Source organism: Bipolaris zeicola (genome assembly GCF_000523435.1).
Source record: "Bipolaris zeicola 26-R-13 unplaced genomic scaffold scaffold_149, whole genome shotgun sequence".
Lineage (NCBI taxonomy): Eukaryota > Fungi > Ascomycota > Dothideomycetes > Pleosporales > Pleosporaceae > Bipolaris > Bipolaris zeicola.
The window spans coordinates 12,766-34,229 of record NW_006912198.1 but is presented as its reverse complement, the minus strand read 5'-3'; the positions used below and the strand labels follow the sequence as shown (position 1 = coordinate 34,229).

The window sequence follows — 21,464 nt, the reverse complement described above, 5'->3', positions numbered from 1 at the left end:
GTCAAGACACGCCTGCGCACAACGCGGAACCTTAATTGCAGCTCGCGTTGAATATCAAGCCCGTATTTCTTCTTGCTCACGGACAATGCTTATACTGGCTTTCCGAAAGCGTCCATTTTGCGAATAGTGGCTTCACCTGCCCCAACGACAGCGGTCCGTCGTCCGCCATACTTACCGCTCTAACCCGCTTAAGACTACCCGCCGCGTCGGACTCCGTTCAGCATTGGTAAGATTGTGGCTGTCGCTGCCCGCCTATCAAGCGCCATATTAATTAATAACTGCACTGCCTGACACTTTCCAGAAGCTGGGCTTCTTTTTATTCAGATTCACATCGCTGTCCCTCCCGGATCCTGCTCGCTTGGTCAGCCCTCGCTACGCTGTCGCAATCATTAGGCTCGCGTTCGCCCTGACTTTGCCACATCGTACGACCCGCTCCCCCCTGTTCGGCTTCTTGAATGCCACCTACTTAAATCCCGGCCCTTGCCGTTTCGACTTTGCATACAACGACGATACGACTTGCCCTGGGCAGCACTCCGGAGTGCCCTCCCAGTCACCATGGCGCCCCCAGCCACTGCGACTGCGCACATGGCAACAACAACGCTCAAAGTCGAGGGAATGACATGCGGCGCATGCACCTCGGCGATCGAATCAGGCTTCCAGGGCGTAAAAGGAATTGGAAATGTATCCGTAAGCTTGGTTATGGAGCGGGCGGTGGTACAGCACGACCCCGAGGTTATTGCGCCGGACGAGGTCAAGGAAATCATCGAAGACAGAGGCTTCGACGCCGAAGTACTGTCTTCAGATTTGCCCATGTCGCATAGTGCTGACGACCATTTCCTGAGCGACTCGGAGGATGAAGAGGACCACACAGACAATAGCATCTCAACCACCACGCTTGCAGTGGGCGGCATGACATGCGGAGCGTGCACATCCGCCGTCGAAGGCGCATTCAAAGACGTGGCCGGCATTAAGTCCTTCAGTATATCACTGCTCTCCGAGCGCGCCGTGATTGAACATGACACTACAATGATTTCCGCAGAGAAGTTGGCCGAGACAATAGAAGATGTTGGTTTTGACGCGGAGGTGCTGAGCACCGAAGCCGCAACGCCAGCACCCAAGAAGAGCAAGAGCAGGAATCAGCACAAGACCTTGACCACCACCGTCGCCGTTGAAGGCATGACATGCGGTGCATGCACATCGGCTATAGAGGCCGGGTTCAAGGATGTTGAAGGGGTTTACCAGTTCAACATCAGCTTACTCGCTAATCGTGCTGTGCTCGTGCACGACCCTGCCAAGCTTACAGAGGCTCAGATTGTAGAGATTATTGAGGACCGGGGTTTCGATGCTGAAGTCATATCATCAGTCGACAGTAGCGTACAGCAGTCGTCGTCGAGTAATGCTCCTTTGCAGCTCAAGATCTATGGATTACCTGACGCTGCCGCTGCCCAGGAACTCGAAGGGATACTAAGGAAGCGATCCGGCATCACATCTGCAACAGTCAACTTCAGTACTTCAAGAGCCACTATTCGTCGGGAACCTCAGATCGTCGGCATTCGTACCATTGTCGAGGCTGTGGAGGCTGCAGGCTACAATGCGCTAGTCGCTGACTCTGAAGATAACAACGCACAGCTCGAGTCACTTGCAAAGACAAAAGAGATCCAGGAGTGGAGACATGCGGTTATCTTCTCTGCTTGGTTCGCTGTGCCCGTTTTCCTGATTAGCATGTTCATCCCCATGTTCTTGCCATTTATGAACTTTGGTGGCATTCGGCTCATTCCTGGTCTGTACCTTGGCGACGTCATATGCCTTGTTCTCACCATACCGGTGCAGTTTGGCATTGGAAAACGCTTTTACGTCTCTGCGTACAAGTCGTTGAGCCATGGTTCACCTACCATGGATGTTCTGGTCGTACTCGGTACTTCGGCTGCCTTTTTCTTCAGTGTATTTTCCATGCTGGTATCGCTCCTGATCCCCCCTCACACGAAGCCAACGACACTTTTCGACACCAGCACTATGTTGTTCACCTTCATCAGCTTGGGTCGTTATCTCGAGAACAGCGCCAAGGGCCAAACTTCCAAAGCTCTGTCTAATCTCATGTCGCTGGCTCCTTCGATGACCACTATTTATGCCGATCCTATTGCTGCTGCAAAAGCTGCCGAGGACTGGGAAGCCGGCGAAGAAAAGTTGGAACGCAAGTCTGTCGACGGAAATGCTGCCGAAGAGAGGGTCATTCCTACCGAGCTTATCGAAGTTGGCGATGTGGTCATCCTTCGTCCTGGTGACAAGCTTCCAGCCGATGGAACAGTAACGCGCGGAGAGTCCTATCTTAACGAAAGTATGGTCACTGGAGAAGCCATGCCGATCCTCAAGAAGAAAGGCTCCCTGGTCATGGCTGGTACCGTCAATGGCAACGGCCGTCTGGAGTTTGTCGTCACTCGAGCCGGCCGTGATACGCAGCTCAGCCAGATTGTCCGTCTCGTCCAGGAAGCCCAAACAAGCCGTGCTCCCATCCAGAGGCTCGCAGATACTGTTGCCGGATATTTCGTACCAATCATCATCACTCTCGGCCTCGCCACGTTTGTTGGATGGATGGTTCTTAGCCATGTCCTCCCTTACCCTCCAAAGGTCTTCCTCGATCACTCCAGTGGCGGCAAATTCATGGTTTGCTTCAAGCTTTGCATTGCTGTCATTGTCTTCGCGTGCCCATGCGCCCTTGGTCTTGCCACGCCAACAGCTGTTATGGTCGGCACTGGTGTTGGTGCTGAACAGGGCATTCTTGTTAAAGGTGGTGCTGCTCTGGAAACCGCAACTAAAATCAACCACGTTGTGTTTGACAAGACTGGCACGCTTACCGTTGGTCAGATGAGCGTATCCAAGGCCGACATCCAAGGTGGATGGGCAAGTGCTGAAAAGAAGAATCTATGGTGGACACTGATTGGACTGGCCGAAATGGGCTCTGAACATCCGATTGCCAAGGCTATTGTTCTTTCTGCAAAGGAGCATCTCCGCCTAGGGCCAGATGACAGCTTGGATGGTTCCGTGGGTGACTTTGAAGCCGTCGTTGGCAAAGGTATCACTGCAACAGTCGAAGCAGCTCTCTCTCGCGAGCGCACGCGATACAAGGTCCTCATTGGCAACACTGCTTTTCTTACCTCTGAAGGAGTCAATGTTCCCGACTTTGTGGACGAGCCACTGACGCCTGCTGCTGCTGCCAATCCCCGAAGCGGCCCTCAAACTCACTCGGCTGGTATCACGACGATTCACACCGCTATCGGCAACACATACACTGGTACCTTGAGCATGTCCGACACGATCAAGCCCTCTGCTTGCGCCTGTGTACTCGCCCTGTCCCGTTTGGGTATCAAGTCTTCGATTGTGACTGGTGACACTTCAGCCTCGGCTCTAGTAGTCGCAGCAGCAGTTGGTATCGATCCTGCTGACGTCCATGCATCATGCGCGCCTGCCGACAAGAAAGCGATTGTAGAGGATCTCCAATCCCGTGGAGGTGTGATTGGTATGGTCGGCGACGGCATCAACGATTCTCCGGCTCTCGCATCTGCAGACATTGGTATTGCCCTCTCGACTGGTACGGACGTTGCCATGGAGGCGGCCTCGATTGTTCTCATGACTAACACAGACCTACTGGCTATTCCTGCTTCTCTCATCCTCAGCCGCGCCATCTTTTTCCGTATCAAACTCAACCTTGCGTGGGCCTGCATGTACAATTTCACCGGACTTCCCTTTGCCATGGGCTTTTTCCTCCCCTGGGGTCTGTCAATACATCCTATGGCTGCAGGCGCAGCAATGGCATGCTCGTCGGTTAGCGTCGTTGTTAGTTCTCTGCACCTCAAGTTCTGGCGCAGACCTAGCTGGATGAAGTTGAGCGTTCTTGACCCTAGTGCCCCGATTGACGAGAAGAACTTGGAGCTGGAGAAGGTTGGCCAGCAGGGAGTATTCAGTTTCGTAAAAGACTGGATCAGCGAGGCATGGGCGGCTAGGAGACGAAACAAAGAGGAGGCCAGCTACATGCCCTTGAGAGACATGGGCGAGCACTGAGATGGACACATCTGAGTGCTGTGGGAAGATTGGAGTTGATTGGATTGTTGCTTGCTTCTGGTAAAGCGTTTAGGATACCATTGTGTACTATGCATATTGTTTCATTTTTTTGTTACTGATAATTTCTGGGGTAATTGTTCATAGCCGTCGACTCCACCTGTTCCTAGTAGTCCTATGTGAACATACCATTTGGAACCAAGTCTCCGTAAAAAGCAATCTTCTATGAACGTGAGACCGCCATAGTTTCCAATCAAGGCCTAGAGATGTAGGCGGTGCACCGCAAAGCAGGAATCATGCATCGACCTGCACTCTGAACAACCCGTGCTCTGCTAGAAAGTGCCCAGTGGGGTCATTGACGTGCGCGCGTGATTGCATCGCGAATCGCGGCCAGGGTCCACCAATTGGCGTCACAAAGATAAGCCCAGACGGACAACACAACACGGTAGCATTGCGCTATCTCTCACCGGCGCAATTTCTGACTCTTCTCACGACCTCAGAGTCCTGCGACACGTATGCGACCGTGATCTGTGCCGACTTGCCGTCTACGACTTTGCGACCACAGCTAGCCAGCCCGTCAAGATGGGGAGGAATCGCGCTGTGTCCAACGCCTCGACGCGGAGCAGCGAGCCGCCTTTACAAGTAGGTATGGACATGGCCAGAGCCGTGCAGAGCCTTTCTAAACTGTGACAGGAGCTGGGAAGCATGTATGACTACCTGGCAAAGGTGATATTGCTGGGTCCTAGCGGTGCTGGCAAGTAAGTCTGCGATAAGGCAAGTATTCACTGCAAACACCGAGTAACTGAGCAACATAGATCCTGTCTTTTGCATCGTTTTGTTAAATCCGAATGTACTTCTGTAGCGCCTCCTCCCGTTGCACACCAGTCTAACCACTACTCCAGGGCGCTCTCTATCCAGCCAAACAATCGGTGTAGAATTCGCATCCAAAATCGTCCACATTGCCGACCGCCGCCGCTCCCCCTCCTCCTCTGCGTCGCGAAAACGAATGAAACTACAACTCTGGGACACTGCCGGCACAGAACGCTTCCGCTCCGTGTCGCGATCCTACTACCGTGGGGCGGCGGGTGCAATACTTGTCTATGACGTGAGCAGCTGGCGGAGCTTTGAGCAATTGCAGACATTCCTCAACGACGCAAGGGCGTTAGCCGGGCCCGACCTTACCATTATACTCGTAGGAAACAAGAATGACGTCGAGACTGGGGAGGGAATTCCCGTAGGGTTAAGCAGTAGCCAAGGCGCCAATAGAGGAGGATATTCCAGTTATGGGAGCACACCAAGTTCAGAGAGCGGACTACCGCCACCTACACCATCGTCGCAATCCAGCAGAGGAACGAGCCTCAATGCGAATCTCCATGCTTCGTACACTATAGCCCCCGAAGGCCGCGAGGTGCCCACCGAGACGGCGTCGCGATGGGCGGGGCAGAACGGGATACCAGTTGCGGTCGAGGTCTCCGCACTAAATGGAGAGAACGTGGAGGAGCTATTCAATAGATTGGCGAGGATGATCTTGACCAAGATTGAGCTGGGCGAAATTGATCCTGATGACCCTGCGAGTGGCATACAGTATGGTGATTTGGGCTGGGACGACGGTGGAGGCAGTATCAAGAGCGGGTTTGGAGACGAGGGTGTCAGATACCGCAGAAGAGGCAGGAAATCTGGTGCACTGAGCGAATGGGAAGACGTATTCAGACTCGGCGGGAATAGACGGAAAAGAGGCTGTTGTTGAAAGTGTGGTCTGCGTATACGATGAACTGAAACAGTTACACGAGCGGAATTTCTGGTTGAAGCTTTCGTTTTTTTTGGCAGCGCGTTCAATTGCAGTCACGTAGTAGTTTTCCCTCTGATTAGACAGCATACCCCCTTTGAGTTTTCTTTTGTCCTTTACGAAAATACACAATACACTAGACCCCAGATTCTGGACAGTCTCGCGCCACATGGGTCATCCTTGCATGTTTTTGTCCCCAGTTATTTACCTTTGGGTTGAATAAAATGGTCAGACATCGCTGACCACCACCGGGAGTTGCGACTTTCAACGCGGAACTTCAACAACATAGCGAGAATTGTTAATTTATAAAGTAAACTGGATAGATTCAAAAGGCTATACCTTGAACATACCTGTAGAAATTTCAGGTATAACCCATATGCAAAGACACAGTTGTTTGTACAGTCTGCTCGATACCGAAGCACATGGAAACCAGCGATTTTGCTAAGTATCCAACGGTGCGCGGCTGTTTCGGGTATGCTACTGGATAAGCGCTTACCTATCTGCCAATCACCGTTTGCGATTTGGCGCTTTAGCCGTGTTGATATTGGCGTCTGTGTGTCGTCATGCATTGTTCCTACATCAACACCCCACTACGCCGCGCCAGCACATACGCATACGGACAATATACCGGAGGCTTGTTGTCCATACACTCTTGGAAGTTTCTGATCTTGAAAGGCGTAAGTCATTAAACAAGGTGAAAAAAAACCCCTCCTCGCCTCCCGTGGCAACCAGAAGGCGACGAAGAAACGCTGTATGTATCCGCTAAAACGCGTCCAAAACCTCGGTCTCGCCCTGGGCTCGCCACATCACGCAGATCGCGTCACTTGCCCTAACTTCGGCCGTCAGACATGTTCCTGGAAGTGGCGCGGGACGTTAGCATGGTATTTTGCATAACTGAGTCGCCTTCCAACATGAACGCATGCACTATTATCGCAGCTTTTCCTTGTTCGCGTCGCCTTCTTCCCACACATGCACATATCCTTTCCTCAGGATCCTCTTTGCACTTTCCTTTCTCGTCTCGAATTTCCCGCTTAATCCAAGAATAAAAAGTCGTCGCGTGCTGGATTTTTTCAAATTCAAACTGTTGACCTCAAGAGTGTTTAGACCACTTGCCACCATCAGAATGCCTTTGCTTAATCGCCTGAACCCTACGCCAGCATTCCCCGCACATAGCGGCCCATACAAGGTCGGATCAGCAGATGTAGAAATACCTTCGAGCGAATTAGCGAGTCAGAGTGAAAATGCCCCTCCCACGGAATTACCAACAGTGGCTTTTCGTGTCTTCTACCCGTGCAAGCAAGATAGTAACGAAAGAGCTGTAAGATGGTTACCAAATCCGCAGCGGGAATATCTCAGCGCCTATGCGAAATTTTTGGGAGCCAATAGTGTATTCGCTAAAGTATTCTCGTAAGTTTCTTTTGGAGAAAAGCCCTTAAGAGCAAATGATCAGCACTAACACATGCATAGGCTATTACCTCAATTATTATACTATGTTTCAATGCCTGTACACCAAAACGCGGAGCTTTTGGCTCCACCACCAAAATCTAGTCGATGGCCTGTCATGGTCTTCTCACACGGTCTGGGTGGCACCAGGAACGCGTATTCGCAAATTTGTGGCTCACTGGCAAGCCACGGAGTTGTAGTTGTCGCAGCAGATCACCGTGATGGTAGCTCACCTCTAGCTATCCACCATACGCCAGATGAAAAAGAAAAGTTGAAGCGAGTAGAGTTCAATTCAATTTCCTACTATCCCAGTACGGAAGCGTACCAAGGAAGAGACGAGCAATTGAAGATTCGGCTATGGGAGCTGGGAATGATACACGATGCGCTATTAAAGATTGACGAGAGCCGACAGCTGAAGAACGTTGCGCAAGATCAACCCAAAGGAAAGAGTGTGTTGAGCATGTTCTCGAATTTGCTTGATATCCATGAACCAGGTGCTATCAGTTTCGCAGGGCACTCCTTTGGCGCTTGCACAATGATTCAGTTTGTCAAGTCGATCTACTACAGGCCTCAAGGACAAATCCCGGATTACAAACCATTATACATCCCTTCCGAAGACTCGAATATTGTTCGCCAGATCACGCCCTCTAATTCCGTTATTCTACTGGACCTGTACACGATGCCTATCCAGAGCCCAGACACTGCATGGCTCAGAAGCAAACCAATGCCATGCTACGACTCCCCCAACGGTGGCAAAAACCTCCTCGCCATCTCCTCCGAAGGTTTCTACAAATGGGCCTCCAACTTTCGAGAAACAAAACGCATCATCGCCAAGCCATCACCGTCAAATTCAAAGTACCCAGCTCAGCCCGGCCCACACATCTTGTACCCCATCGCCTCAGCCCACCTGTCCCAAAGCGACTTTGGCGTCTTATTTCCCTGGTTAACAACGAAATTCTTTGGCGTCAAGGAGCCAGAACGCGTACTCAAACTCAACACCCGCGCTATACTGCAGGTTCTACGTGAAAACGGTGTTCGCGTCGGTAATACTAGCGCGGCTGACCTTGAGCTTGAGGACCAAACAGTGAGTCAAGCCAACGACACGACGATCCTGAGTCGCACCAAGGATAGCGTCCGTGGATGGGTTAATTTGAGCGCCGAGGTGGAAGGCGGTCTTGATTTTACGGGGTTGAAGAAAGTCGAAGGGAAGAACGTGGTTAGTAAGCCATCGGAGAGAGTGGGTGGTGAAGGAAAGGGACCGACAGATGCGGTGGTTGAGGGAGAGGGGCTGGGGCAGGTTGTTGAAGGGAGTGAGAAGTGATTTGTACGATTTGGGGGGGGGGGGGCGGGTGAAGGTGGTGAGAGATAGATTGACGAGTAATAGAGTTAGAAAGCATGGCGTTTCTTTTATCTGGACGTTTTCATCTACCTTTAGTACATATTGCAATGGTTATTATTTGAGAAGTGCGTATTGTTTCATTAGTGATATTGAGGAAAGAGAGGCTCTTAGCTATCTATTACTTTATATATTGACGAGTCGCTTCGTAAATCACTTGTGTTATGTAGTCCTAGATAGAAGCAAGGTTGCAAGACAGTTGTAGGGTAAAGCTACTCTGTACTTTGGTTCTTACTATGAACTATTGATATAGTGGCTGCCTGGTGCTAGCTGTACCGCAAAACCCGCGAGATGTATGTTAAGAGTGTCATGTAGTGCATCTCGTTACTTATTCTACTTCAAGACTGATTTGAGCGTTCTACATATCTGAGGCTTTTAACCACCTCTTTCGATTTAGTATAGTCTAAGCACATACTTACGTTCATGGTAGTCTTGTTTAGATATTAAGTGGCGCACTACTCAAGCAGTAGTAAAATCATATGTGACACTGCTTATTGCCTAGGACACACCCAGCTGCCACACTCACCGCCCATTCTTTGTGTAACGTTTGGTTCGTTTGCTGTTCGTTTGCTTGCAGGCCAGACTCACTTGCGGCTAGCGTAAGACATAATAAGCACGATTCATCTCACTATATCACAAAGTCGGCCAACCCAATCAACTCAACCAACCTGACATGGCTAATCAGAAAGAGGAAATGTCAATGCGACCACCAGCATGGATGCTGAAAGCGGCACGAAATGCTGTGGAAGTATCAGGTGTCAACTCAGAAGAAGCATTCGCTGCTAGGATCCTTGACGTAGGGAAGCAGGCAGAAGCGGGTAGCAAGCAGCACCAAGAAACCATAAGCTTGTTAGCAAACAAGATGAAGGAGTTGAATCCGAAGCCAGTATTGAAATCTTCGGATAGGTTTGAATAGGAGAACGTCGGAGAAGAGTCCAGCGGTACTGAGCGACAGCTTGTAAAAACAAGCGCTGCTCCCACCGTGGCCACTTCTAGAAAGATCATACAAGCGCCAGACAAGAACAAGCGAAAGGAGGCAGTAAAAACTGTAGACAAAAAACAGAGTAAGAAAATAAGGTTTCTTACTGAGCAGGTGGAGGATGGCTCGTCACTGAAAGACACGGCACGCCAACCACAAAAGGGGGCATTGACTACAGCAGTAAACAATGCAAATCCCAAGGAGACCATTCCTGCACCGTTAAAATCCTTGCGAACTCTCCAATGCAAGTTGGATCAATATACCGTACACCAGGACCTACCAGAATGGTACACCTCCATCTCCACTGACAGCATACACATGAAGAACCTGTCCAAACGGCGGCCCCCTGCGCTCACAGCCCTAGACGCCCTCAAATACCTCGCCCGCCAGTGCGAAGACGCCCCCAAAAGGAACCGATCCAGCGATCTCCCAAATCTCTACAACAAACTCCGCGATCTCATCCACAAAGCCGAGATCACTCTCCCCGTAACCCCCTACATACTCCGCAAAACGCACATGCTTTCCCCTCAAAATGGCCTCCCCCGAATCTTCCGCGCAGAGACAAACTTCCCTCCAGACATCAAAGCAGACAGCTACCAACTCTACAAGCGCTGGTACGCCGGCAACCTAACCCAAGACCTCCTCCGCGGCATACTTACCAAAAAATCCACAAACCGCTCCTCCGACTCCATCTGCCCCGTCTACCGCTCCACATACCCCGTGACCGCCAAATACATCGGCCAAGGCCACCTCGTGCCCGGCCAATGGTGGCCAACTCAACTCTGCGCCGTGCGCGACGGCGCCCACGGCCACCCGCAAGGCGGCATCTTCGGCGGCAAGACCCACGGCACCTACTCCATCGTACTGTCCAGCGGAACCGGATACTCCGACCTCGACGACGGCAACCTGATTCACTATTTCGGCACCGAAAACAACGACAACGCCGGCTCCATCTCCGAGAATACCAAACACTTGCTTACATCGATGCAGACGCGGGATCCGGTGCGCGTGCTGAGATCGAGTCAGTTGGCCAAGGGGAATAAGTATCGTCCGCAGAGGGGGATTAGGTATGATGGGTTGTATACGGTTGTGGCGTATGAGGTTTTGGATGAGAAGAAGGGCGTGCTGAGGTTTCGGCTCGAGAGGTGTGAGGGGCAGGAGGGGATTAGGTGGGAGGGCGAGGCCAGGAGGCCGACGGTGTATGAAGTTCGGGAGTATGAGCGGTTGAAGGAGGAGGGGGCGTGGGTTGCGTGTGTTGAGAAATGAAGGGGAGTGTTTGGGTATGGAAAGGGAGGCATGGGAGATGGGATTCTTTCTGTGCTTATGTAGGGTTTTTGGAGTGATCATTGGGAAAGGATTGGGATGTTTGGGGATTTTCATCTTACCCCCTTTATATAGATAGTTGAATATGAATAGTAGCAATAGTAGTCACATCATAAGACCCAGGGAGACTGAAGAACTAGGATGAAAAACTGCCTCGTATTTGCAGTTACCTTGTTATTGTATGCACGGTAACCTGGGAAATTATCGTCTTTTCCGATTTCCAACCCATTTCCAAAACCCAACGTAAGATAAAATACACACAATATGTTCTCTACTCGTCATCACTCTCTTCCTCGTCATCATCTTCCATATCCACATCCTCATCGCTCAGTCCTTCAATATCAACCTCCTCCTCTTCATCGTCGCTAGCCTCCTCCTCATCGTCATCCTCAAACACCTCGCCATTCTTCTTTCCCTCCATCTCAGCCTCCTTCCTCTTCTTATCCTCCGTCTTGCGCGCATCATCCAGCATCTTCTGCTTCTGCTCTCTGGTCTTTCTCTGGCCCGCGACAAAAGCGCCCAGAGGAGTCTTCTCCCATTCGACCTCCTTCAGGAAACCTTCGACACCGGCGCGGTTGTTGGGCGCAAATTCAACCTTGTTGCGCTTCTCCTCGACCCAGCGCGAGTTTGCCTCGAGCTTCTGGACAAGAAGGGCAAGCATAGACGAGACCTTGTTGTTCTTGTTTCCGCCGCTCTTCTTGGTCATGGCCTTGACCCATCTCTTGAGCATGACAATGACAGGGAGTGCGAGTTCGGGGAAAGCAATGTTCTTGGTCCAGAGGATGAAGAACTCAGAAAGAAGCTCTGCAACTTGCTCGCCAATGCCATCTTGGTAGACGCGTGTGTGTAGGTAAGCCTTTGTCGCGCGGATGCTGACGTTGAAATCGAGCGCCTTGAGAGTGCTGGGTTTCGGTGGCTTCTTCATTTCGGCCGAGTTCAGGACTTCGATAAGGGCGGGTGCCAAAGGAATGTAGGTTGAAGTTGCTTGAGAGATGCGGAGAAGGGAGCGCACAAGTTGGAACCGGAGAGGGAAGTATTGCGATGTCGGGATGAGGCGCATAGCTCCGAGCGTGACTTGGACAACGGGATAGATGAGCGGTCGTAGCGGTGATGCCTTTCCAGCCTCGGCTTCCCGGAGAGACTCACAGTGCATCGATACTACACGGGACCAAAAGTCTAGGGAATGGATGTACTGCCAGTTGTATACTGTCTTGTAGGAGTCCTTCGTCTTGTTTGTGATACTGGTCCGGAGATGTATGGCAAGTTGACGGATGAAGCCAAAGCCAGTTGTGTAACCTACTGTTGGATCGATGCCCCAGAGTTCAGACGCAGTGTTCTTCATGAGATTGATGCCCTGCACGTTATGGACTGTAGTGTTTCTTGCGCCCTTGACAAGGCCTTGGTATGTTTGCTTCAAGACAGCCTCACGGATGCTTGGGTCGGCAATGACCAACAGACGTCGCAATACGAGAAAGGCTGATACTCGGGTGCCGTCGTTGTTGGAGCTGTCGGCCCATACAGCGGCAACTGAGCGTGTAACCTCGCGAATGATCTTCTTGAATGAGAGAACATATGGGAGGAGGCTTGACAAGGAATCCAGAGTCATCTTCAATGTTTTCGCATCGGCCAAGTTCTCAAGCAGGTGGTGCATCGAGACGGTATGCGACTTGAGAAGGGGCGTAAGAGTGCGGAACTTTTTGGTATCTGTAGGAACGCGACTATTTTTGTTAGTGATGGTCGTAAAGCACTGTAGTAGTATGCTTACATCTTGCCGCCAGCACTCTCCTTGACAGGTAGATGATGTTGGAGGACCTTGGGGACAAGCTGAAGAGTAGTTACTTGGACCTGGTGATATACTGCGAACTGTTAGCGTTGCCATATTTTCAAGACATAGCCAACATACCATCTGGATCTGTTATCGAGTACTTGTATGACTTTCCACTGTCCTCATCGTTCATGTGTGCAGCAGAGCGGAATGCAAGAACAACCTCCTTCATGGCGCGCAAAGAGTGCTTGGACTCCATTGAAGATTTCCATTTCTGAACAGTCTTGATTGTGAGATCGTTGCCCGTAGTCTCTGGCTCGTCGGCCTTGTGCTTTTTCCGTGGCGTGGCCTCGTCCTCACTGGCAGAGAGTGCGTCAATCTCAGCGAGGTCGGCGTCTTCGGCAAAGTCTAGGAGTTCGGCATCGTTTTCCTTGAGGTATTTGTAGAACTCGGGGTCCTTTTCCGCCAGCCCAGCGAGCTGTTCCTTATGAGTGTCCATGTCGTCGCCCGACTCGCTGTCAGATCCCGAATCGTCAGCAACGCCCGGTGCCTCTGCCATGTCCTCATCAGAGCCCTCTGAAGCATCCTCGTCAACAGGTGTGCGCTTTCGCTTGCCAGTCTTTGGCTTGGTCTTCTTCTTGCTCATCTCTGGGATCTGGAAGCCGCCCTGGAAGAATTGGTCCATGGACATCTCGCCCAGCTTGTCATCCTTTGCCCCGTTCATCTTGAGCCTCTTGGCAGCCGCCTCCTCCTCGACGTCGTCGGCGCGCGCATTGTCTCTGGCCTTGCGCTCTTTCTTCTTGGCGTCCATCTGCTTGCGCTGCTTGATCTTGGCGACATCTTTGCGGCGCTTGATGGTGTCGCCGAGCTTGTCCTTTTGGAACTTCTTGGTCGCCTTGGAGACGGGCATCTCGGCGGAATTGGGGGGTTTCGGTGGTGGGGGAGGTGTTGCTGGCCAGACGTGCAGCTGGTGGTTGAAAAACTTGGGCGCTCGAAAAAGTTCCCAGCGCTAAGGGACCCTGCAACCACTAGCGCTTCCCCACGCCATGCACGCTTGACCAGGCCGCCGCCGACGCAACCTGGGCCTGGTGCCTACACTATAAGCACGATGACTACTACACCTACAACTACGACTGTGTATACTTGAACTCTATCGCCATGTACAACGCTAGGCCTCTCGCATATGCGCCCACGCCTTACATTCCGCGCTCCAATCTGGCCGCGACCATCAATCTCGACGAGGTATGACGCGCTTCGGTCCCACCACATCTTGCGCTGGTCACTAAATGGCTGCCTAGGAAGTCAAGCTCTCAACAACAAACGCGGAGCGCGACTTGAACGATTCTCTTGCCGAAATCTACAGCATCATCATCACCCTAGATGCCGTCGAGAAGGCCTACCTCAAGGACTCGATTGCCGAAGCCGACTACACAGAGACATGCAGCCGATTGATGAAACAGTACAAATCCAATCTCGCCAACGAGACAGTTGCACGGGCATTCGGTGATCTGGATCAGTTCGCCAGGGACTGGCATGTACGTTAACAAAGCTGGCGACTATTTCTGCCGCGCTAATAGCACACCAGATGGAATGTCCAAGGGCCGTTGAACGATTGCGCGTCGGCATACCCGCCACCGTCGAACAGGGACCATCGAGACCAGCTCAGCAAGGTGACTTTGGCGATGCAACACTTGTAGTCAATGCGACCGAGACCTTTATTACTCTGCTGGACGCCATTAAGATTGGACTTGTGGAAAAGGATACGCTACATCCTCTCCTTGTCGAAATTATACAAGCGGTTAATAAGGTGACTGACGTCGATTTCGAGAACAAGGGCAAGATTGTCCAGTGGCTGATTACGCTGAACCAAATGCGCGCGGCCGACAAGCTGAACGACGAGCAGGCGCGCGAGTTCCAGTTTGATATGGATCAGGCGTATTACGGCTTCAAGAGCACGCTGAAGAAGGCTTGAGAAAGTCTTTGATGCGTGTTTCTGGTTTGGAGAAAACCGTCATTGGTACTGTGAGCTCATAGCCCCGCACGGGCCCGCTGGACTTTGGTGAGTACCGAATGTCGCACCCCGCTCGCCGATATTGCGACCGCGCCTCCGCCATAGTCAATTCAAAATGTCCATGCTACATGGTATGGATAGCGCCTATCATTTGTATGACTGGGTGCTAAAGTCTCCGTGCAGTCCTCGACCTCCCCCAAATCTACACCAAGCCCTCTGCTGAGGCACTCCTCGATACCCTCAGACTTCTCACAACTGCCCCACCGTCATGGGAAGAGCCTGGAGAAACGAAGCGCAAAGATGGACAAGCGCTGGCAGTTACAGTCAGCCCAGAAGGCGTCACAGGGTACCTCACAAGCATCATTGGTAGTGATCTACGGTGGATAGAGGATGAAGAATTGAAGGAGCAGATTTGGGATCAAGCCAGCGCAAGGCTCAGTGAGCGCTCTGGACGATCTGCCATGGGCGCAATGTCACGTTCATTCCACATTCCCACGTCGTCCGACGCTTTCGACCTCAGCATCCACGAACCGACTATGACTGGCGACGACTTGGGTCTGAAGACTTGGGCAGCGTCATATCTCCTCGCGAAACGCCTCAGCTCGTTCGATCTGGTTCCTACGGATACAAAAAGTAGACTACAAGTCCTTGAACTTGGTTCGGGAACTGGGCTGGTTGGACTCGCCATGGCAGGCCTGGGTGCAGACGTCGTGCTGACAGACCTGCCTAGCATCTGTCCGAACCTTAAGTATAACATAGTTCAGAACAACGAGGTGGTTAGCGGGAACAATGGAAGTGCTCGGGCAGCCATGCTTGACTGGACTGAGCCTCAGGTCTGCGAACCGCTAGAGGACGACGGTGAGGCCGTGCCCGCAAAGTTTCCGGTAGTCCTGGCTGCAGATTCGCTGTACTCTGCAGATCATCCTCGCATGCTGGTAGACACAATTGCAGTTTGGCTTTCCCAGGATAGCGACGCCAAGGTCATTGTGGAGTTTCCCTACAGAGATGCATATCTGCCTCAGATTGAGGACTTTCACCGTCGAATGCTTGAGATTGGGCTGCAGATAGTAGACGAAGGTGAAGAGAAAGGATATGACGACTGGGGCGCGTCCAGAGCGAGCGGTGACCCAGACGACGGTGCGCTCGTGACGTGTTGGTGGGCATGTTGGACGAGGAATGGCTCAAGTGGTAAAAGGCCACCAGTCAGTGGCTAAAGTTGGGCAGATTATCCTTTGGAAGATATGGCCAGGCGAGGCCTAGGCTTTTTGGCAGGGCCCCCACGGACCATGCACGTGGGATTTTTCTGGTCATTCGCATACTCGCGGCGGTGCGCAGCAAGAAACCCTCGGAGCAACGCCGAGATATTCAGACGGAACGATCCAAGAAGAGTGATGCACGCGCCGGGTAATTAGTCCGGGTAATTAAAACGCTTCCAGACTCGAGCCTTTGGTCAACAGCCTTCCTGCTAGCCTGGGCGGGATAGCTCGCTGCGAAGCTGTAGCTCGGGGGTCCACCCTTTGCATCGTCATTACATAGGACTTACCTGCGCTTGAGTTTTGACAGATTATTCTTGCTTCTTCTTCTTCTTTTCTCCCTCTCTTTGTAGATATTGAATTGAACCAATACCAACAGTCACATTCATATCTTGCACATTACTCACCATGGCTTCACAAACCGCTTCTCAAAAGGTACTTTACATTGCCCCGCCATAACCCCGCCATGCACAGCGCGACACGACAACATCGCGGCCAACATTCATAGCGGAGGAGCAAAAGATGACTGACATTTTACCAGAACCCCTCTTTCGTTCTCCAAGAGCCATTCAAAGTCACATATGAAGATCGGCCAATTCCTGAACTCCCATCACCATACGATGTTATTGTGCGGCCACGATGGACTGGTATCTGCGGTTCCGACGTGCACTACTGGGTCGAGGGACGCATCGGCCACTTTGTAGTTGAGAAGCCCATGGTGCTCGGCCACGAGTCTGCCGGTATCGTACACAAGGTCGGCGACAAGGTCAAGGGTCTGAAAGTCGGAGATGAAGTCGCCATGGAGCCTGGTGTGCCCTGCCGTCGTTGCGTACGCTGCAAAGAGGGAAAGTACAACCTCTGCCCCGACATGGCATTCGCAGCAACTCCCCCATACGACGGTACCCTCGCACGGTACTACACTCTTCCCGAAGACTACTGCTACAAGCTACCCGAAAACATGAGCATGGAAGAGGGCGCCCTCATCGAGCCCACCGCCGTCGCTGTCCACATTACCCGCCAAGCAGCCATCAAGCCCGGTGACTCTGTCGTCGTATTCGGTGCCGGCCCCGTCGGTCTGCTCTGCTGTGCCGTCGCAAAGGCATACGGCGCAAAGAAAATTGTCACCGTCGACATCAACGACGAGCGTCTGGGCTTTGCGCTCAACTACGCTGCCAACTCCAGTTTCAAGAGCGAGCGCGTAAGCGCAGAGGAGAACGCCAGAAACATGATTAAGCAGTGTGAATTGGGACCTGGTGCCGATGTCATTATCGATGCATCTGGCGCAGAGCCTTGCATTCAAACTGCCATTCACGCTCTACGAATGGGCGGAACATATGTTCAGGTACGTATTTTTTTTACTGACGGTTGTAGATATCAAATTTACTAACATATTACAAACAGGGCGGTATGGGCAAGCCAGACATCACCTTCCCCATTGTAGCAATGTGCACAAAGGAACTCAACGTCAAGGGTTCTTTCCGCTACGGTCCCGGTGACTACCAGACTGCTATTGATCTTGTGGCTAGCGGCCGTATCTCAGTCAAGGAGCTCATCACAGGCAAAGTCAAGTTTGAGGATGCTGAGAACGCGTTCAAGGAAGTCAAGGGCGGCAAGGGCATCAAGATTTTGATCGAGGGTCCTGCCGAGTAGGGTTGATCTGGTTTCTTGCAAATGTGTCCTGCGGTATTATGGTTGTTTTTGAGGGCGAAGAAGGGTAGATGTATGTCTCGTCACGAAATTTTCTTTCTTTCTTTTTTCATCACGCAGCAAAGGAGACGCTGTTGATTTTTTTTCTGGACGTTGATATGAAAATGAAGCATTGTCTAGTATGTAGTAAAAAAAATCCCCGAGAAGGCAACGGTCATGTCAACGTCTATTTTATATTTTTTTCAAACGTGAAGCCGGACGTTTTTTTTTCCTGTGAAATACACATGTTCATTGTAAAACTAATTTCCATGCTTTTCCCTTCTCGAAATAACTTCTTTCGTTTTTCCCAACAAAATAAAAATAATCTTTTTTGTTGGCACGATAAAGGTGCACGTGGTGAATCAACTTGCAGCTGCAAATACTATAGTGAGGAAGCGGATTGATTGATTGTATCTGTTATCGTGTTGAGTATCTACAGTACCTCCGCGCACGGGCCAATAGGCGGTGACGACGCCTTTGCCAGTGCTCGTGTCGACCAATCAGTGTCGCGGATCAGTAGGACTCAAAGTCGAGTCCTAATTGATTCCAACATTTTTATATCTTTTTTTTATCACAAAATCCATGCTTTCTAATATTTTCTCTATACTTGCAGCTTTTTCTCCATATTCCCTCTCCATCCCCCCCCTAACCCAACCCCAGCCACGCCCCACCGAAGCACACCACGTATGAACCCCCAATCAACCCACGTGTCTGCGGAGCAAATTATTCCCAAAAAGAAAAAAAAAGAGAAAAAAAAGGGGGCAAAGAAAGAAGTGACGTGGGTGCTGTGGCTGAGTTTGTATGAACATGGGCATGCCTGAAACACGACGTGTGTCACGCACGTTCCTTTACGCACGTCAGTTTGACGGGTAAGGGACTCCAAGTGACGAGAGGGATTTTTTGTGCAGACGGTAAATTGTTCTACAATGTTCAGTGTTTCCTTTATGCGAGAGAGAGAACCTTTTTCGTTGACGTGCAGGTTTTTTGGGGGGGAATTAAACTATGTTGTTGATGTGTTTTGTTGCGTTTTGTTACTTGCGCTGACGTTTGATGGGGAGGGAATCATATTCATGGAGGTGAAAAGGTACACAAATTTACAATGTCGATGAATTTTATTTTCTTGATTTTCTTTATTTTTTGTAAACTTGATTGTTCAAATTGCGCAGATTGCGAGAAGGAATTCAGAATGGAGGCCCCCCGCAAAAGTTTGGAGGGTTGAATGCTTGACTTGAATACATGATCGTCATGACGATGACTATGGAGAAATCATTCGCACACGCTATATGCCTTTCTCCTTAGCAACCAAAAAAAAGAGTAACACGCGATATTTGGTATGATAAGAATGCGCCGGATTTGCCTTTCCCACGCTACGGCTTTCTGCGGCCGGCGGGGAGATGAGAAAAAAAATATATAGAGTTTAGTCGCTAAATCAAGAGGGGTGTCTGCCAGAGATGTCGGGTTGCAAAAATGCGGAAAAAGGTACAGTCGTCTACATGGACAATGGGTACATGATTCATAAATCCCGGGTTGAAAGGGGTGTGATGAAGCGAAATTGGGGTTTGTATGTGCTGAGATTATTCTGTCTGTGTACTGTGGACAAACTATACGCCTATTTTACGCGCAGTAGAACCGCGCTTAGGTAGAGTCCATGGTTCGGGACAGACAATCTAGAGAAGTGTTAGTATGATAGTAGATCAGAGGAAGAGATCATGTGGAACATACCTCGCCTTCGCTGTATGCCCAAAAGTAAGCAAACATGCCGACAATGTAGTACAGGCCAGAGTTTGTGCCTTGGTAGATGAGGAGAGCACACAGAGCGCTGATGGGGTAGACGATGAGGCGTGCTTCGATTGAACGATGCAGGCCCGTACCAGCGAGCAGCGGTAGGGGCCACTCCCAGGCGAGGCCAATGACACCGAGAACTACATTGAGGACTTGCAGGACGGGAATGGGCTTGACAGCGCCATCGAGGTTCTTGGTGAGGAAATCCCAGAAGATCTTGGGCCAGAAGAAGCAGTGGAATCCAGCGGCTATTTGGTCTATGACGGTAAAGTTAGTAACAGTGGTGGTAGTGTGAAATGGGGAAGTGGAACTTACAGGCAGCAGCAGTGAGGATGACGAGACGCGCCCAGTGGTTCTTGATTAACTTGCCCATTGTGCAGAAATTATAAAGAAGGGATACGAGCAGTAAACCGAGCCCGCGGTCGTTTGAGAAAGAAAGTTAAATGGTAAGAAGAGAAAAGAAGGAGAGAAACAAAGAAAGTAAGCAGAAATGTCCCTTCGACTACCAGTAGCCTCGTTGACAGATGAGCAGCGGACGTGGGACGGAGGGGCAGGGCGGAGTTTGTTATAGGCAATGCGTCGGGTGCAACGGCGGTTCAGTGGAGGCTCAAAGCAGTAAGGCGTGAATGGAGGACAGGCACCGATGAGCAGAGTGGATAGATATTGCGCAAGTGCTATAGAGGGCTGAGGCGTAGGCGAGTCTCAGGCGTGTTAGGTGTTCAGGCAGCGTGGTGTTGCCGTTGAGCTTCGCGACGTGAGGTGTATCAGTATACCGGGAGCGACAGCGGGAGGTCGACCCCAATTGTAAAGACAATTATGCGCCATTCGGATCCTGGTTGTTTTCGGCTGGGCAGTGACTGGGGTGGGGTGAAATGGTGCAGGTCAATTGTGTAGCCGCTTGACCCGCACGGCTGCCATTGAGGGCGGTTGTGGTCAAGGTCATTGGCTGTCTGCACGAGATGGACGAGCGTGCTTGGCCCCGCTGCAGCCACAGCGGCCGTGCGCCGGATGCTCGTCTACCCTATCATATCCCAGCAACAGCCGCTTGGCTTTTGCTGCCAACCCCTCGCCCTGCGCTAGACGGTCAAGAAGGCGAAAAAGAGCACCTCTTCACGCTCACGTGCCTGTGATTGATGGCGACAGCAACATGCCACCCACCGCCAATGCAAATCAGAGCGCGATGTTCACATCCCAGTGCTGTCGGCTATCTCTACATGACGCCTCCACATGCTTTCGCCTACTCTACTAGTCTCCGTGCTGCCGATAGTCTCCACGCCACCGGATTGTTCTCTCTCTGACCCATGACCAGCCATGTGCGGTCTGGGAATTCTCCGTCATCCATCCAGATGCGGCACGGCCATGGCTTGCTCCTAGCCAGCGGATGCCTGAGTCCCGGTTTCTCCTCTGTGCCTCAGGATAGTGCTCGGCGGGGCGCATGACGATCCACGGCCTTACTGCATGGAAAACGACATCGAAGGCTGCTCCTGGGTCCTCAGGTACGCTCATCAAACAACATCATACGACAACGTTTACTTCACAGGCCTGTTCATCCTGTCAATGCCGTCGAGACAAAACAAAGTGGTCCGATACTCGTTCTGTATCAGTTCGCAGCAGCAGGCAAGCTTTTCTCCTACCTGGTTGTCGGAGGATTGCGTAGCCACAGAGAGCGTTAAAGTGCTGATCGGTTGGGGTTCAGCGAGCCGAACGAGATCTTGGGGTAGAACAATGGCCTGACTTTGTTTTCGAGCGGCGTGGTAAGATTATGCGGCGAGCAGTGGGTGCTGTAGCCGTTGGATTTGCGTTTATTTTGCATGGTAGTATAGTAAAGTTGATATGTATACAAATGCCTCGACTAGTACAAAATACTAGTGATGGACACCGCCACCGCACCAGCCACAGCCACAAATTCGTACCCAATGGTCCAAGCCACAGCGGCAACTCTGCGAATGAGCCAGCACTCAACCCACTCAACCCATCTCCATCCCAC

General features: G+C 51.4%; 8 protein-coding genes across 8 annotated transcripts; 6 read left to right on the top strand and 2 right to left on the bottom strand.

Annotated features, from left to right (window-relative positions):
• Nucleotides 1-555: 555 nt before the first annotated feature.
• On the top strand, nucleotides 556-4,056 carry COCCADRAFT_7184 (uncharacterized protein; the record flags this gene model as incomplete). Its single annotated transcript, XM_007716675.1, has 1 exon — nucleotides 556-4,056. The coding sequence occupies one exon, from the start codon at nucleotides 556-558 to the stop codon at nucleotides 4,054-4,056; it is 3,501 nt and encodes a 1,166-aa protein (XP_007714865.1).
• A 579-nt stretch (nucleotides 4,057-4,635) lies between these two features.
• On the top strand, nucleotides 4,636-5,800 carry COCCADRAFT_38996 (uncharacterized protein; the record flags this gene model as incomplete). The annotated part of the gene is made up of 4 exons (XM_007716686.1): nucleotides 4,636-4,695; nucleotides 4,747-4,811; nucleotides 4,869-4,903; nucleotides 4,956-5,800. The coding sequence occupies 4 exons, from the start codon at nucleotides 4,636-4,638 to the stop codon at nucleotides 5,798-5,800; spliced, it is 1,005 nt and encodes a 334-aa protein (XP_007714876.1).
• Nucleotides 5,801-6,962: 1,162 nt separating this feature from the next.
• Nucleotides 6,963-8,603, top strand: COCCADRAFT_7182 (uncharacterized protein; the record flags this gene model as incomplete). The annotated part of the gene is made up of 2 exons (XM_007716674.1): nucleotides 6,963-7,246; nucleotides 7,307-8,603. The coding sequence occupies 2 exons, from the start codon at nucleotides 6,963-6,965 to the stop codon at nucleotides 8,601-8,603; spliced, it is 1,581 nt and encodes a 526-aa protein (XP_007714864.1).
• Nucleotides 8,604-9,351: 748 nt separating this feature from the next.
• On the top strand, nucleotides 9,352-10,923 carry COCCADRAFT_7181 (uncharacterized protein; the record flags this gene model as incomplete). Its single annotated transcript, XM_007716673.1, has 2 exons — nucleotides 9,352-9,584; nucleotides 9,648-10,923. 2 exons carry the CDS (start codon nucleotides 9,352-9,354, stop codon nucleotides 10,921-10,923), a joined length of 1,509 nt encoding a protein of 502 aa, XP_007714863.1.
• Nucleotides 10,924-11,251: 328 nt separating this feature from the next.
• Nucleotides 11,252-13,655, bottom strand: COCCADRAFT_102901 (uncharacterized protein; the record flags this gene model as incomplete). The annotated part of the gene is made up of 3 exons (XM_007716685.1): nucleotides 11,252-12,698; nucleotides 12,746-12,836; nucleotides 12,884-13,655. The coding sequence occupies 3 exons, from the start codon at nucleotides 13,653-13,655 to the stop codon at nucleotides 11,252-11,254; spliced, it is 2,310 nt and encodes a 769-aa protein (XP_007714875.1).
• A 248-nt stretch (nucleotides 13,656-13,903) lies between these two features.
• Nucleotides 13,904-14,717, top strand: COCCADRAFT_102862 (uncharacterized protein; the record flags this gene model as incomplete). The annotated part of the gene is made up of 3 exons (XM_007716684.1): nucleotides 13,904-13,987; nucleotides 14,044-14,280; nucleotides 14,331-14,717. The coding sequence occupies 3 exons, from the start codon at nucleotides 13,904-13,906 to the stop codon at nucleotides 14,715-14,717; spliced, it is 708 nt and encodes a 235-aa protein (XP_007714874.1).
• A 154-nt stretch (nucleotides 14,718-14,871) lies between these two features.
• Nucleotides 14,872-17,659, top strand: COCCADRAFT_38991 (uncharacterized protein; the record flags this gene model as incomplete). The annotated part of the gene is made up of 4 exons (XM_007716683.1): nucleotides 14,872-14,887; nucleotides 14,940-15,958; nucleotides 16,551-17,351; nucleotides 17,411-17,659. 4 exons carry the CDS (start codon nucleotides 14,872-14,874, stop codon nucleotides 17,657-17,659), a joined length of 2,085 nt encoding a protein of 694 aa, XP_007714873.1.
• Nucleotides 17,660-19,296: 1,637 nt separating this feature from the next.
• Nucleotides 19,297-19,850, bottom strand: COCCADRAFT_7176 (uncharacterized protein; the record flags this gene model as incomplete). The annotated part of the gene is made up of 3 exons (XM_007716672.1): nucleotides 19,297-19,362; nucleotides 19,418-19,734; nucleotides 19,793-19,850. 3 exons carry the CDS (start codon nucleotides 19,848-19,850, stop codon nucleotides 19,297-19,299), a joined length of 441 nt encoding a protein of 146 aa, XP_007714862.1.
• Nucleotides 19,851-21,464: the final 1,614 nt, after the last annotated feature.